At 38.7% G+C, this 17,164-nt stretch overlaps 1 protein-coding gene across 1 annotated transcript; it reads right to left on the bottom strand.

Annotated features, from left to right (window-relative positions):
- Positions 3,738-15,626, bottom strand: LOC109233450 (clathrin heavy chain 2). The gene is made up of 30 exons (XM_019399329.1): positions 15,265-15,626; positions 14,866-15,070; positions 13,756-13,844; positions 13,566-13,644; positions 13,283-13,410; positions 12,747-12,845; positions 12,552-12,660; positions 12,345-12,424; positions 12,013-12,240; positions 11,834-11,899; positions 11,430-11,546; positions 11,083-11,280; positions 10,853-10,969; positions 10,603-10,662; positions 10,200-10,286; positions 9,934-10,017; positions 9,720-9,854; positions 9,573-9,635; positions 9,387-9,491; positions 9,125-9,237; positions 8,788-9,040; positions 8,568-8,704; positions 8,204-8,482; positions 7,116-8,118; positions 6,502-6,987; positions 6,219-6,389; positions 5,950-6,135; positions 5,169-5,291; positions 4,581-4,691; positions 3,738-4,378 (listed from the first exon to the last, which is right to left on the bottom strand). The coding sequence occupies exons 1-30, from the start codon at positions 15,307-15,309 to the stop codon at positions 4,217-4,219; spliced, it is 5,118 nt and encodes a 1,705-aa protein (XP_019254874.1). The 5' UTR covers positions 15,310-15,626; the 3' UTR covers positions 3,738-4,216.

Genomic DNA, 17,164 nt, shown 5'->3' with positions numbered 1-17,164 from the left:
AGGGCTGGCTTTAAGTTGGTGACGCGAGGGTAACGCCAGGGTATCATCAGGCTTTAGCGTGGCGCCGCCAGGCCTGTGGTTCTGGATGATTTTATGATCTTGTAAGCTCAGATCCTTCTCTTCCCGAACCGTTAATGTAGAAATTATTCTAAACATTGCTAAACCATCCTCAGATTGAGCATGAAGACATGCTAATACCACTGATAAATGATTCAACAATCTCCAGAAATTCCACATAACAGCTTCAACCTTTTCCTTAATATTTGAACATATCAGAAGTAGAATAAATTGCACCATCCAATACATGCTTATCACATTGGTCAAGTGCACTATCAAAGCACCTCCAGAATGAGCATGTGACCATGCTAATGCCACTGGAAAGTACCTTAATAGTATACAGAATGAGACATAAAAGAAACTCGCAGGTATGTGCTGATTCCAATCCTGTGAAGCCATCAGTCTAGGGCTCTTCTCTTTGCTGTTCTAATCCTAAGGTTAGGAGTTTGAGACTTGTCTAAATTAATCAACCTCCTCCCTGCACTAGGCAGTTCAGAGAATGAGTGAAACTCGGATGTACCTTCATTTGTGAACTGTTTTTTTATAGAAGTCCACTGCAGCTATAGCCAATTGCTCCTGGTCTTCAATCCATACCCCACTTCCACTTTTGATCCTCTTCAGTTGCAATTTCTTTCTTTTGCCATTGACATGATTGTGAAAGAAACTTGTATTCCTATCTCCTTCAGCAAACCAAGTCATCCCAGCTCTTTGCTTCCAGTACTGCTCATCAATACTCAAGTATTTTTTTAATTCAGATTGAGCCTTTTGAAGCATAATCCTGTTCTCAATTGTAGGCTCTTCTTCAAACAACATCTCTTTCACCCTAACAATGTCCTCCAAAATAGCCAACTGCTTGAAGATATCACCAAATGTTTCCCTACTCCATTTTGACAGTGTTGCCTTCACCCTCTTCAGCTTCTGCTTGAACATCAAAAACGGATCCCCTATGAAATCAGCTTCCCAATTCTGCCTCACCACCTCCATAAATGTAGCATGTTTATTCCAAAAGTTCAAGAACCTGAAAGGATTGACAAAATTGGTGGTCTGCTCCCCACATGTCATTAACAATGGTGCATGATCTGATCCAGTTCTGATTAGATGTTCAACTTTAATAGTTGGCAACATGTTTTGAAATGGCAAATTCACAAAGATCCTATCCAATCTTTTGAGTATACATGCAGCATTGGATCTCCCATTCCACCATGTAAATGGACTTCCTTTGTATCTTTGTTCAAACAAACCACAAGAGTTTACACAAAATGCAAAATTCTCATATTCAGGAGGGTGTACTGGTAGTACTCCTATTTTCTCATCTTCATGCAATATCACATTGAAATTCCCTCCTACCAACCATGGCAATTTCATATCACTTGCTAAGTAATACAGTGATCCCACATTTCCAACCTCTCTATTGCTGAACATTTTGCATAAACAAATGTCATCATCATGTGCTGCCCCGGGTCATGGTGAAACACTCTTACAGTCACTTGTTGCTCAGTATCCTCCACTTATTCCCATTCCACCACTGCATCAAAGAACAACCATATTTGCCCATTAATATTTGCATAAGCAGTCTCCATATTCAACCTTCTTCTATATCTATCAATGAGTCTCTTCTTTTGAAAAGGCTCCATCAATGCAACTGCACAAAAGTTATGCTCCCTATTCATGTTGATCACCCTAGGAAAGGCCCGTTGTGTATTCACGGACCTTATGTTCCATATTAATGTTTTGATCATCATTTGGATAGAGAAGCTGCCCTCCTGGGCATAATTCTTGAAGGTTGTTGTGGCTCTTTATTCTGATTCTTCTTTGTTTTCTTACCTCCTCTAACACTAGCTGTAGGTGATAGATCCCCATCCCTAGCCACATGTTTGTAGTTTTCTGCTGTTGATTCATCATCTCCCTCATCCTCCATAGGATTTTGTCTCATTAAGTCTTCATCAATTGGTGTCACATTGTGTATAACTAAATCATGTAAATGTTGTAGTGGAGTCTTCGGTGGAACATTAAGATACAGCTGCATAATTTGATCAGTGCCATATTCCATAGGCACTTCCTCTATTTCCCCAGATGCTCTTGGAACAATTGCCTGCTCATCAGCCTTTTCATTGCTATTCACCATAGAAGAAGAAGCAGCCTGCATCATTTTGAATTGTTGCTCATACACACTACCTAGCCCAGGAATTACTGTGGTATTCTGCTCAGAAATGTCTGTTCTATTGATATCACCACCTTTTCCATTGCCTGTACTTTGGTCTGACCCTACTGCATCATCCCTAACCTTCACATTATCATCAAGTTTGTTCTCCAATGCATACACCGGAATACCATCATAGGCCAAAGTCTTGCCAAGTGGTTAAACTCAGCTTCTCAAGACATCACTTGGGAAGATTTACATGATTTCCAGTTCAGATTTCCTATTTTCAATCCTTGAGGACAAGGATTTTTGAAGGGGAGGGTAGTTGTTATGATCCAATTATATTTGGAATTACATTCTTTGTATTTTTCATTTGCACATTTATTTCCCCTATTTTCAGCTGAAAGTTGGTTATAACAGTTAGGCACGTGGAAAGCACATGACTCCCAAAGTTAGTTGTAACTAACTTTCGCTCCAGATTTCCTTAATTTTTATTAGTTGGATTAATTCCCATATGTAAGCATCGAATTAGTGATTTAAAGCAATAATATCTTCTTCATTATGTGTTTAACTCATACCTCAATTGTTCAAGAGCAATTCTTCTAATTTGTTCTTTAGATCTTTCGGTTCTTTTTTCAATTATGAAGATCGTATCAAGACCATAATATTAATCACAAGAATGATTTTGTTTTAGTGAAACTTGCATACAAGCGTGATGGAATACAAATCATGGATGTGAACCTTTCCCCACCACCCATCATCTTAGACTTCATTTTAATTCAATATTAAGTGATTCCAATTCAATAATTAATTTCTCCAATTTATTATGTAATTTTATTTGGGTTGAGAAAATAATTGTGGAAAAAAGAAAAAAAGAGAACAAACAAGATAATGCACAGCGCATGAGAAGCAGGTGAAGAGTGAATTACTCTATACTTCCTTTATTTTATTTTGACAGGGAATTTAAGCAAAAGAGATTTTTGAAACTCGTGGTTTAGACAAGCCATTACATTTTGCTTGGCTATAAAATCATAAAAATGACAAGTTTCACGGAATGTGATCGTTTGTGGAAGACAGCCTAAAAAGTTCACGAAGTCAATTGTTGCTTTACAGAAAGTTGTCAACCATGAATTAACCTATTTTATCTTTGTTTTCACTGGTAGAATTTGCTACAGAATAACAACTTTCTTCCAACCCACGTATAAACTACAAGAAACCCAATCAACCAAAATAAGACAGTGGATTGAGCTACGATGAAGCACAAACCCCTCAAGTAGTTCCCTTGATTAGCTGCATCGGTAGTGATAGAAGATATATAACAACTCCTATTAAGCAAAATTACTTTTAAAAGAATACATTCATTTAGTTTGATTACTACATCCAACAATCACTAAATAAACCCGAAGATAAAACATTATAATTCTAAAAAGGAACATCCGAGTTAGTTCCACCGCCCATAGTCAGACAATTATCATAAAGCTCAATACAATCAGATTAGCTATGCTGTTAAAAAGAGAATGATAAGATACAATCGAGAATCTGCTGGATAAAAGCAACTGGGTATAACATAGGATGAAGACACGCCCGCATAGAAAAAAAACCCCCAAATAGGATTCAACATAATTATACCCTCAAGAAAATGAATATGGAAACAATTACAAAACTGGAGAAGTAGCACCTTCACTGACCCCCAATAAATCAATACAAGATGCAATACAATGCATCTCTTTGGTCCTGAATAATAGAACTGTCCTCTTTCTGCCTAACTACAAACAAAAATAAAAGAAAAAATGCCTCTTCTAAAAGAATATTACAAAGAAGATATCAACACCCTATGACACACAACAGAAAACAATTATTTTATCTTGAGCCTCCACTTGTGCCCATCAGCGGTCAACAACTGCAAGGTGAGTGAGAAAGATACAAGGGTAACAACTCTAAACACAGAGCAAAAGACCCAGATCATCTGCTTGCCCGTGTGTAGTGTTTGTTTATACCAGTATGTTGAGCGCCATCAGATTAGTAGGAACCCATGGGTGGCATGCCAAATGGAGGCATGGGAGGCATTCCCATTCCACCCATAGGCGGGGGAGGAGCAAAACCACCTCCCATGCCTGCACCTCCCATGCCTGGCATTGGTGGAGCAGGTAAAGCCAATGGCAGTAGCTGTGCATACATATTCTGCAATCAATCAGTGAATACGATTAGCAAAGCCTGGTTTGGACATCAACACATTAAGAGATGGTCAATTTTGACACAAGGTGTACATGCGTGCCACTTGTCACAATATTACCATGATCCATGCAACTTAATTCATAAATTCCAGGCCAAAATAAGGAAATAAATTCAATTAGTTCCAACCATAGATAGGTTCGCTATGTACCTGCTGCTTAATAACATCCTTCTCTTCATTCTCTTTGGCTTTTGCTTCACTTTGAGCCTCAATCTTATCTTTTATTAGCTCATCAACCTTGCCAGTGTATTCACGGATAAACTGAGAGAGAGAGAGAGAGAGAGAGAGAGAGCCAAGTTAGTGATTGCTGATGGCAGTGTGGAACAAGATCTTTAAGAAGCACTCCAATGGACGAAATCAAAAATGATTACAGGCTTAAAGAAATAAGAGTATCTTGTCCGAGGCAGGTCTAATCTTCAAAACAGCAGAGACCCTCAACATTGGGGGTGTACTGGTTTAAGAATTTTCTTTTTTGGTCTAACAGTTCATGTGCGGAAAAACTTTTCCGAACAGAATGCAGAGATAGACCAAACGATTTTGACATAAACTAAACCAGGGTGACTAATGGAAGTGTCTCATCAGAACCTCGTGGAGAAGTTTATTTAAAGAGCATAGCAGTTCTGCCAAAGCAAATTTGAATTGCATCACAGGCACAATATGTGTGCTTTAACCACACTGCCTACAACAACAAAAAATAAACTTTGCAGAACCAGTTGCTGTGGAGGTTCAGAGATTTACCTGTAACAGGTAAGGGAATGCAAAGTCAATCATATTATTCATCCAGGCAAGGTCAAGGGCAACATCTGGGCGAATCAAATCATAACAAACAAACAGGCATGATGCGAAGCATTCTTTCTTTCCCTGCAAAAACAAGTACCAGTGGTTAGAAGCTCGATTTCATTTCTCCCAAAGGCTTTCTTAAACAAAGATAAAGAATAAAAAAATAGAATAAAAGTCAAATGAAAAAAATATGAACTTAAAGTAAGAGGCTTCAGAATTTTCTAGATGTCTAGTACATTAGACTTTATACTAGCATTAACCAATGCACAGGTTACAAGAATCCAAGGTATCGGAATTTCTTGGACCAACAAACATCATTTCCACACAAACTATTTTATTACCTCCTTAATAATTCCTGTCCATAAATTTCCTTTTGTTTTCTTTTAAAAGGCAAAGCATGACATTCGAATATGCATATAGATATGGTAACAAAAACTTTAAGCCATATCTGCTAAAACGTTGAAGTGTACCAACTTTTTTTCTTTTTTACTGGGATATCTGTCACATTTAATTTTAGGGAGTGGGGAGGTGGGGGTGCTCTGACACCTGCAGATACCCAGTAAACCAAGACGTTTGGTTCTTACTCGCAAGTCACAATAATTTAATCATGAAACTGACATAGATGACAGAGCAAGTAAATAACCTATTTTCTGCAATCACTGTGTTTACCTCTTCAGGGGCTTGGGCAGAAAGGGGGAGTGAACAGTAAGGATAATTCTTAAAATTCAAACCACTATACCTGTTCAATAAAGTAAACAAGCAACTCCTCTGCAAGTTCGCGATCTCCAGATTGTGAGGCTGTCTCCATGGCATCTTTGTAGAGATTATCTTTCTTTGACAGAGCAATGGATTGCTTCCACCTACCAGCTTTCTTATAGATATAGGCAGCAACACGCCGCATCTCGAGAAGCTCATGTTTCTCTATCTGCTTAAAACAAAAGAAAAGCGGAAAAAGTTATGAGACATCTTATGAACACAGAGAGAGAACTTAGAAGAACTAGCCTCCACCTTCTGCGCAAGGCCAATTTGATCGAAGTTATCATGCAAATCAGTTGATTCACGTAGTCTATCATAGTCTTCTTCCTCAACATAAATTTCGTTAAGGGCCTCATTCACTGCAGAAACGTTGTTGCTCTGAACAGCAATCATGTAAGGCTTGACTAGGCGAAGGTGACCAGCCTGATGTCAACCCAACAGAAAAAACAACAAATGATTTAGAAAGAAGAATGCATATCACAATCTAATCCAAACATTTGTTGCAAGCAATGAGGTTTTGGTTATAAGCAAAGACCTTTCTCATTATGTCCACTACGCGTGTATGATCCACTCTAAGTGCAAGAACATTTAGCATATCATTAATGAGATCCGGATGCTCTTTCAAATAGAAGTGAACGGCCTTGTAATAAAGCTCCACATTAGCAACTTTGACAACAATGTCTTTGAACTGCATATGATCCCAGGCATCTGGAGAATGATTCATGACAGTAGTGGCAGCATTATCAAATTCATCATATTGGATGTACAAATATGTGAGTTCCTTCCAGTGTTGCTGCTCATCACAGGCACGAATAAGCTTGGGAATGTTGAGTCTGGTGGAGAATAATTTAATGTGTTCCATGAGCTTCTCGTGACGGTATCTGGCATACAAAACACCAAGTTCTGTGAAGATACCCATATGTGCACGCTCCAAACCCAGCCCACTCTCCATAAGAGAGATTAATTCATTGAAACATCCTCTATTTTGGTAATATTCACTAACTTCCTCCAAGTCATCTACCTGCAAAAGTAAAAGGAGATATACATATCATGAGTAGCCAGAAAATCTCCTTAGATGCAAATGAAGACAGGCAGAAGTACAAGCAACGTCTGCTCGATAATAACCCGTACAGCAAAAAGTTAAGATACCTGCACGATAATGTTAAGCCCACAAATTTGAGCCAAACGGAACTCCTCAGCATCAACACAAGCAAAGCAGACATCTTTCCATGTCTTAGCACTATTTGCCTTGCGTGCTGCATCGACAGCACCTTGAAATTGATTTAACTTCACAAGCGTGCTCGCCAACTTGGCCCAGTTAGAAATGAAAGCGAAAATGATCTTTGCAGCCTCATATAAGCCTTCATCAAACAGCTTATCACCAACATTCGGTAGATTAGCAACATTTGGCATGAGAATAAATTCTTCAATATCACCCAATCGATCAATTTTAGCATATGCATAAATGAGTTCACTATCAACTTTGGGCTCTTTTGTCTTCTGCCTTACCATCAGCAAATACTTAACCAAGTCATGGTAAACATCTGCATCTTCTGCAGCATGAATTACATCCAAAAAGTGGGTGGCATCATCTGCACGAATAAATGACTCAATAGCATCGCTCACTAATCCTTCTCTCAGTTGAGCTTTAGCCACCTGGCTCCAAACAGCATCTTCTTCAACTCGGAATGCAAACTCCACAGCCCGATTAATATCACGAATGTTGTCAAGCAGAACATTAACAGCCTGGACATTCAGATTGAACTTCTTGAAGATAGCAAAAGCTTCTTCATAAAGTTGGGCTTCTACAGCAACCTCCCCTACTGCAGGTCCATCAAAATTATCAAGCCTATTGATATAGTCCATTACTCTGGATGGATCAGCTTTGATGGCTGTCAGGATAAGCAAATTCTGCAAATTAAAGTTCCCACTGAATGCAGAGTTCTGGAGCACAATCTTTTCAAGAAGCTCAATCAGTTCATGAGGAAGATCAGCAGTCATGAAAGCTTTAACAGCAGCAGAAACTTGCTCAGGGCTCTTGCTTTCAGGCAGAGCAGTGGAAACAACTTGATCAATAAGCTGCCTTCTAAACTCATTTTCGGGATTAAGAACTTTCTCCCAAAGATCACCATCCATCCTCTCAACCACATACCTGAAAACATTATAATATGATGGTTTAACTCACCAATAGACTTCTGATAAACCAGCTAATATCGCAAACCTAACGAGTGACTAACCTCGCCTGAAGTTTGAACAAAGAGTTCTTGTTTGTCACATTAATGAGTTCGTCATCACATTGCCCTCTCCTATATGCAACAACAGCAAGGGTAGGATCGCGCTTCTCACAATATTTACCCACAACGCGTGAGTCATAGTATGGATTGGTTGTGAGGAAATGCTCTGGGTTGTTATTGCTATCGATGATAATCTTTCCCAGAGCATTGTGTACATGCACATCTTGACTTCCTTCACTTACAAGATGCTCCAGAAACTGTGTCAGCAAGCGGAGTCGATTCCTGAAAACCAATAGGATAAAAAGTTTAACACACTAAGGTTGACTGCAAACATATTTGGATCAATTCTACAGGGATAAACAAAGACCTCTTTTCACATTCTACCACCAAGGGCTCAACTGGAAGCAGAGAACGCACAGACAGGATCAATCCCTTAATGAAGTCCTCAGGACACTCATCATCTAAAAGCTGCCCTACAACTAAAGGAGCATTTCCTGGATTGACCTATTCCATAAAAGATAAAAGCCTGTCATGCCCCACTTGCAAATACTTCCATAAAACAAGTATTACACAGAAACCATACGAACCTTCTGGACATAACCTTCAATATACCGTAGCATATTGTTGGTATAGAGATAGTGTGTGAGATCGGGAACAAAACCAAAGCGGTCACAAACATTAATCAGAGGCCGAGCATCAGGAAGTTTGGCTTCCATCAAGAAGTTCTTTGTCTTTTCTGCGTCATAGAAGTTTGATTCTCTTGTGACACGCTCAACCTCCTTGATTTGTCCAGTTCTGGCAGCTGCCTCAATATATTTAAAGTGGATATCAGGATCCTCACTGCACAAGACCCAAAAAATCAATGATTAATTAATAATTATAATTAGCCTGCCAAAATGACAAAAAGATATCTTGAGTATGCACCTGGAACTCAAATATGATCCAAGGAAGAAATATAACCCCTCATAAGACTTAAATTGCTCAAAAAGCTTTATGCAAGCATCAACACCCAACTGCTCACAGTACTCTTTTGCAACCTGCAATACTCATAATCAGCTAAGCTGCCATTATTGTGGTATACTACCAAGAAATTCCGCTGCTTGAATTTATGCAAGCATTATAGGTGAGAGTACATGATAAGTTCCAGCAAAAGGTCTCTTCTGCAATGACACACCATAACCAGTACCTGAACAATTATTTGAAGGTTCCCTTTGATATTGATAACAAGGAGGTCTTTCATGCATTCCAGTGCCCATTCACGTGAAAGAGTCCCAAAGAACTCAACCAAGGCCTGAAAGGAACAGCATTAATCAGTATAAGTCAGATAAAACTCCTAAAGAAAAGGTAAATACGATCTATAGATTTTTCCAACCTGAGGCTCAATTGCATGTGTATTCACAATAACACGCTTGATATCAGGCAGTTCAGAATAGTGCTGCAGAAACAACAAATAGATTATTCTGACTTAGCTGTGGTATCTTGAGAATAGTTAAGGAAGAAATGCTGATGATGATTCAACCTGCAGAGCCCGCATGTAAAGACCACCTTTCTCGCAAAGTTGAGCAATACGAGGTCGATCATAATGACTGAACATCCCATTTGCTAATATAGCATCAGCAACATTCGGGAAAGTCACAAGGTTGATTTCCAAGACCTGAGTAGAAGAAAAAGTTACGATTCAAAAGCAGAAGAGATTAACAAACAAAGCTTCCTAATGAAAAGAGTAAAGAAACCTTAGTCTGCAGAAAGCCATGCTCTGGAAGGTTAGGTTTCAGAACATCCAGTAAAAATGCTGTTGCCTCACGGATCATGTTTCTCTATTAACAAAAGCAGAAAGAAAGAGACAATCCCTTATCAGCTGTGAACTGCATCCCACAGAAGAAGATAGCAAGCGTTCTAACGCACATAGACTTTAAAGCACTTAAGAAAGGATAAATTTGTAATAAATTGTCTGCTTGACAGTCTACAAGCTATTTGACATCATTATGAGTCAATTAACCTGAAGAAATAGATCGGTGATAGTGTTGTAATCAACAGGACAACCGCCCTCCATTTGGGACATCATGAGCGCAAAGTTAACAGCTCCCTGCACAAACGCACAAATTGTTCAACTTCATCCAAATTAGCACCATGTCGGATTTACAAGTGCTCATTTTCTCTTCACCACAGAAAAGGCAACTTTCTAAACTGAGTACAATATCTCAAAGTGACATCATTAGATACACATTTCTTGTTGCAAAATCTCCTCAAAAAAGAAAACCAAATTTGAGGCTGTATCATACAGTCAAAGATTTTAACATCCAAATACCGAAGAGTAAATCCGGTAAAATCTACAAAATGAAGGCAGTAGATATGGATGAGATAAGATAACATTATGAGTTATTGGACTATTCTCAGCATACCTGAGGATCAGATCGCAGAATGGTTTGAAGAAGGAACAAGTAGTCAGGTGTATATCCAACCTGTATCAACCAAAAAAATCATTTTAAATATCCAACGTTGAATTCAGTTATACCAGACAGGTTTGAAGCATCTAAACATCCAAGCTCAGACAAGCACCAAAAAAGAAGAAAAACAAATTAAAAAATTCAAGAGGAGAAAAAGAAAGACACAAAACAGTCAGCCACACGACCACACAAATGAGCCACTCACCTGCTTGGAATATATCAGAATCTTGTCGAACTCCCTGCGCTCAGCAAAAGCAGCAACAACTTTCGGAGTCGCTCTTGCTTTGATATATATTTTCAGGGCAAGGTCATTATCAACAGTCTAATAAAAATTTACGAGTGCAATCAGTAACTAGAGCAATAGACTACTTGCAAAAGCAAAAGCAAATAAGGTGGCGAACAAGCAAATAAAGAATTTCAAATTCAAAATTTGACCTTCACAAGATCCCCGAGTTCCTCACTACACTCCAGCTTATCCTCGGCCAACCAGTTCTCCAACAGGTTTTTCTTGTTCTGGTTGACAACAAGACGCGACAGTTCTAATGATTCAAAAGCGTTTAGCTTCCCTTTTGTTAAAAGTGTCCCAAAGTACTGCAATAGCGGAGGCGTTTGCCCTGCTTGAACGGGAACACTCTGCAAAAAAGACCAATTACAAAACTAAGTGAATAAACATTTGACTACCTTTTGCAGAATAACAGACGAACATTCAGAGACTCTTTCACGGACTGTGGAGTGATAAAAATCCTCAGAGTAAAACATGTTTCCGGTGTCATAACCAATACCTGAAATTTGGCAACAGTGTCAGGCGTACGGAGTATGCCTTGTGGTGATTCCGCTGCAAGCTCGGCAGCTTCTTTGTACTTTGTCTGGGCAAACAACTCTTGAAACCGCTGGACAACCTGAGGAAATATAAATGTAATAGATTGACTTCATTATAGAGAAAGACATCATCTCAGATTATCAACATGTTGAATCAATAAGATGAGAAAGACATCATCTCAGATTATCAACATGTTGAATCAATAAGATCAAACTGCTGATGATATCTACAACAATCAATAATTCCATTTTAGTATATCCTCGGAGAAGGAAACGCAGATAGGATAGCAAAACCAATGGTGCACCGTATAATAAGAAAAGATTGGGTAGATTTCCATAGGAAGTTGACAATATGATATCAACTTACCAAATTCTCAGCTCCAGGAAGGTTTCCTCTTTTGGCAAGATTAACAGCAAGCTCCAGATTATTCAACTGGAATATGATGTGTACAAAATTTATATCTTGGTTTATACAAACTAGAAAGAAGTCTCTAAATAAAATGCTAATGATATATTATAATAAAAGAGTAAACAAAATTGACATACTTGGCCACTGACAAAAGGTACTAGAGTTGCTTCATTTACTGTGGCGAGCAACACTTGACCTCGTCTGTTGATGGCATAGAAACCACCAATAGATGAAGCTTCTGCTGTCAGAAAAATAGGATCCGGGCTGATCCTATTCCTGTACACTGCAGTAGCTGTTTCGAGGTCATAGACAAAGAGAAGCCCAAGCTTTGTGATGACATAAATTAAACTGTATTTATGAGATATCTGCCAAAATAACAAAGAACCATGTTACAGGAAACTGAATAGGGCAAAATGCAGAAAGACAAAGTAAAGTGACAACAGAGCCACACAGGGAAGGCAAGAAATACCTGCATGGCAACTGGGAAATCATCAGCAAAATCTGGAGGAAAGAATAGATCTGCCTGTTTCTTCGTAAAAGATGGTTTCCCTGCAAGCATTTAACACAGTAGGAAAACTTATGAGAATCACATTAGGCATTTTTCTCACAACAATTTTACTAAAAGAACTCCAAGATTAAACTTCAGGAGGAAGGAAGAGAAGAGCAGTGTAGTGACCTGGCTGAGCTCCAAGCTCAATGACATGCAACTTTGATGTGACTTGTCCAGCGTTCGAGGATTTTGTGGCAAAAGAAATGAGTATAGAATCCCTATCATTTCCAGGAACCTGAATAAAGAATGCAACAGTCAGGTTGGAAAACATAAAATCAAGAACAGTGTAACACATCAAAAGAATGGAGGCGCTTTTCTCACCCTGAATGTGGCAAATGCTGCAGCATGTGCCTCGAGAGCTTGACTGCGTTGCTGATCCACTGAAAATAATTGCATGTTCCCTTTGACCAGTTGGGGCCTCTATTAACAGAAAGACAGCAGAATAGTCAAATAAAGAAGTGCATGTTCCTTGTACATTAAACATATGAGAAATCATCAGAAACGGAACAAACACAAACAGGGTTCTACCAATCTTTAAGCTTAAGGTTTTTTTATCTGATACCACCGAACATCCAAATAGCAAAGATAGTTGCAGTATACTGGCATTTCAATGCAATATTAACCACAGTCATAGTAAATTACACAATCCAAAGATTGAAAAGTACATGCAAAAAGCATTTTACAGCAATAGGATGCAGACAGAGCAATCACAGAGATAAAAGAAGCTGACAAGCCCTGCACAAGCTTTCCCAGTTTCCCCAATGACATTGAAAAGGCTGCTTGGGAAGTTGAGAAGGACTGTTTTAAAAAATAGGACACCAAGACTGATCTTTCATTAGCATATAAACATTACACACCTCTGGTGAACCTGGGGCGATACCAATCAAAACCAACCATTTCTCTGAAGGATCACATCGGTAGTTAATTATTTGGTTGTTGGCTAAATTGGCTGTTCTATCAAACATCTTTACAGGCTCAGAATCCCCTGCACAAAGACAAGTGGGAATTATAAAGGGCAGACAACCATCCACCAGCTCAGCTTCAAAAAGTGACCAAGAAATTACTACCAACAGAAATAAAGCTTAACCAGGCAAAAAGGAAGAAGAAAAGGTTGTAATGTGAAAAAGAAAACTATCCTACCTTCAATTGGCCAATGATAGACTGATGTTTGTGTAACAAGACCTAACATCTTCGTAGTAATCCACTTCCAGAAAACAACCTGTGGTACACATTTGGTCATTATATGGCTGAGCAGTGCATCACATGATCCATGGCCGTGGGCACTAAATAATGCATAAACCAATCAAAAATAAATACATAAAGCCAGTACCTGCTCAGGCATCTGATATGATTTCATTTTCTGCTTTGCCTCAATATTGAAAATCTGCAAGTGATCTTGACTAGTTCCTGGGACTTGAGCTTCAAGAGATAAGAGAGGATTGTATCATAGGGTGGTCCTTATATTTTTTTAACAAGATAGATGAAGAGCAGTTTGTTAAGCTTTAAAAAAATATTTTCTAACTCACTTATGATATCAGTGTAGATGAAGGAAAACAAATTTTCCCCTGTATTATTCACTGCTACTCTATTTAATTTAACAATTATTTTGATGAAAAATTAATAATTTATAAAAGAAATCCATCATTTTGTGTAAGAGAAACGAATGAAAGAGTAAAATTGACCTAGCCAAACTACAATGTGCTGGTCCTAATAAAGAACTCCAAAAACATACACTAGGATGTCCCTGGAAGGGGAATTCTGTAAGCAACAACTCGCTAATAACAGAACATGTAGCGGGGACAACGATAAGTTCCACTATTGTAGAAAATACAATGAAGATGCAATTAGAAACCACACGTGCTAGATAAGATAAGAAATACATCAACCATTAGCAGCAGGGTAACAGATTGAAAGCGTATCAACACTCAAGTGATATAAGGTGTTATGAGAGAAAGGGACTAAAATGTATCATCCTATGGAACACCTTCTTCAATTGCCAGCTTCCTCAGTAAAATTGAGAATGGCCACCAATTAGTTCCTATTGTTTCCCTAACTCCAATCAAAAAGTGTGTGATATCCACAAGGATCTCCCCAAGGAGGAGATCACGACACGCAATACAGTCAAAACCCAATCAACCTCCTTGATCCATCCCCTATTTCGCACTTAGATTGCTAAAAGCTTCACATGTGCATTTTACACTATGATTGCTAATCCCTTCTACTTTTTGCTAGTTTCAAAGTTCTTTAGTATATCAGGAAAGTGGTGAAGAGAGAATGCTTAGTTGCTCGAAAGGGAGTAATCCAACAAACTCTAAAGCCAGTAAATAAAAATATCATTGGCAATTCAGGAATTGTTATCAAAACCGTTTAAAAGTCAGTAACTTGAACCAGTATGAGAACCATCCATGAGAATTTAACACTTGTAGCTAAGAATCCATACCTTTTAGAGCCAAAATTCTAGAATTAGGATTCATAAGAGCAGAATCAGCAGTAATTGGACGCCGCAAAGGTTGCATTGGCATGTTCATATCAATAATCACCACACTATTCTGAGGCGCCGTCTCTCTTACGCATATATACTTATCCGATTCCATGGTAACATTCGTGAACGTGATGAACTGCGGGTTCACCCCTATACTTTGCAACTGCGCAACATAATACGAAATTCAATCCAGTATAACAAAATTAATAGCATACTCTCTATTACAGATCTGGCAATATAATTACGTATCGAAGATCTAACTAACAGTCCACACATGCTAACCTATCAATACACTAATAACAATAGCGAATCAATGTGACTCAAAACAGTACATAATCGAGGCTCAAGTAATTATACCGTGAGGGCCTCTTTCATGGTGATCGGAGCGTTAGCAGCCGCCATGATGGGCGAGATCAAAGATGATGGATCGGAGCTCCGGATCTGTGATTAAATTGCGAAATCAATGGGCGATTTGGTGGGGAGTCCAAACGCCAGAGAGATCTCAGACGAAGAAGAAACCCTCCAATACAGAGAGGAAACGAAGTGGGAGAAAGAGATCTGGACACAGTTCTTCTGAAGAGGAGAGAGAACTGATGCTAGAAATGTATTTTGTAAGCACTGGGCATGCTTAATATACAAAATGCGACAGACTATAGGCGAAATATGGAATTTTTGGATTAGACGAAACTAAATTGGGGAAGTCTCTTTTGAGTTGTAAACAGGAGTACACTTGTGTCTGAGATCCCAACTAATGATAAAACGGAAAAGGGCTACATATGTCCCTCTACTATCGGAAATTAGTTATAGGTAGCCCTCGTTATACTATTCTTCACTATCGGCCCCTGCTGTTACCAATTTTAATATTTCTACCCCTCAGTCTAACGGACCAAGTCATAAAGACACGTGGCAACATCTGAAATAACCTAACCATCTATCCTTTTGCATTACCCGTATTCGCCCCGACCCGTATTCACCCCTACAAAGACCTAATCTTATTTTCTTCTCAAAAACTAGGATTTTGTAATACAATGGCGGATCCTCCATGGTTTCCAGCGATCTAACCAGTGCTGGAGTGTCAGCGACACAGCAGAGAGAGGATTTAATGAGCAACAAACGATTAGATTTTACAATTCCTCAAATTCCTTGACTTTCATTAAAGTGCTAGTAGTATAAATTAGGGTTTCTATTTTGGTATCTCAGATTGTCGATCGCATATTAAAATTTTGAATAGTTGGTCGGGTTTAGATGAGGATGGTGCTGGTATTAGCATTGGCGATCTTCACATCCCGAGCTGCTGATTTTCCTAAAAAGTTAAGCCTACACTTGTTCTTGGCAAGATTCAACATATCATATGTAGTGGAAATCTTTGCATTAAAGGGAGTGTTTCTCTTCCTTTTAATTCATCAAAAGTAGTACTCCAGATCACTGATTACTCCTTGTTCTGATAATAAAATCATCCCAGATCCCGGACACAACGGAACTTTTCGGTGATTCCTCCACCACTATCCATTTCCGGCGACCACCTAGGATCTCAAATCACTACTCTCCGGCAAAAAGCTCATCGAGAAGCTGCATGAAATGGACTTCAGCCGAAGTAGGATTAAACTCAACGGGCTCCTGCCGCAGAATGGTTTACTGCCGGAATCGGCGCAGGAGATGAAATTGACGGTGGCAGATGCCAGGAAGCTACTGAAATTATCACAATTGCGAGATAGTGAAATTGAAGCTTAGGAGAATTGAAAAGAATGGTATTTTGTGACCGGAACTTATTCAGATTTTCTGTGAATCTTGTTGGATTAGTACTAATCAATGCCTAGAATCTGCGAAATGCTTCTAGAATTGTAATTGTTGAATAATTGAGGGCTTTTCGGGCTTGGGGCTGAACGGGTGGGTTAGAGGGAAAATGGTTAGATGGGTTAGAGAAAAAATAGTCAGGTTGTATAAGATGCTGCCACGTGTCTTCATGAATGGATCCGTTAGATTGAGGGGTAAAAATATTAAAATGGGTAACGGCAAGGGTAGATAGAGATAAAAAGTATAACGGAGGCTACCTATAACTAATTTCTGATAGTAGAGGGACACATCTGGCCCTTTTCCGAAAATAACATTCTTTAGGTGACATTTGATAGTGTTATTAAAAGCCTTTTTTTCTGTATAAACCTAATTTTGAATAGATTCATTTACATCCAAAATTTTACTTGAAAATCTAACACATTCTTCAATGTTGGACACTAATCATTCTCTTCCTTGTATCAAA

This window comes from Nicotiana attenuata, chromosome 10 (assembly GCF_001879085.1).
Source record: "Nicotiana attenuata strain UT chromosome 10, NIATTr2, whole genome shotgun sequence".
Lineage (NCBI taxonomy): Eukaryota > Viridiplantae > Streptophyta > Magnoliopsida > Solanales > Solanaceae > Nicotiana > Nicotiana attenuata.
The sequence above is the reverse complement of the archived record's forward strand: the minus strand, read 5'-3'. Positions and strand labels throughout refer to the sequence as shown.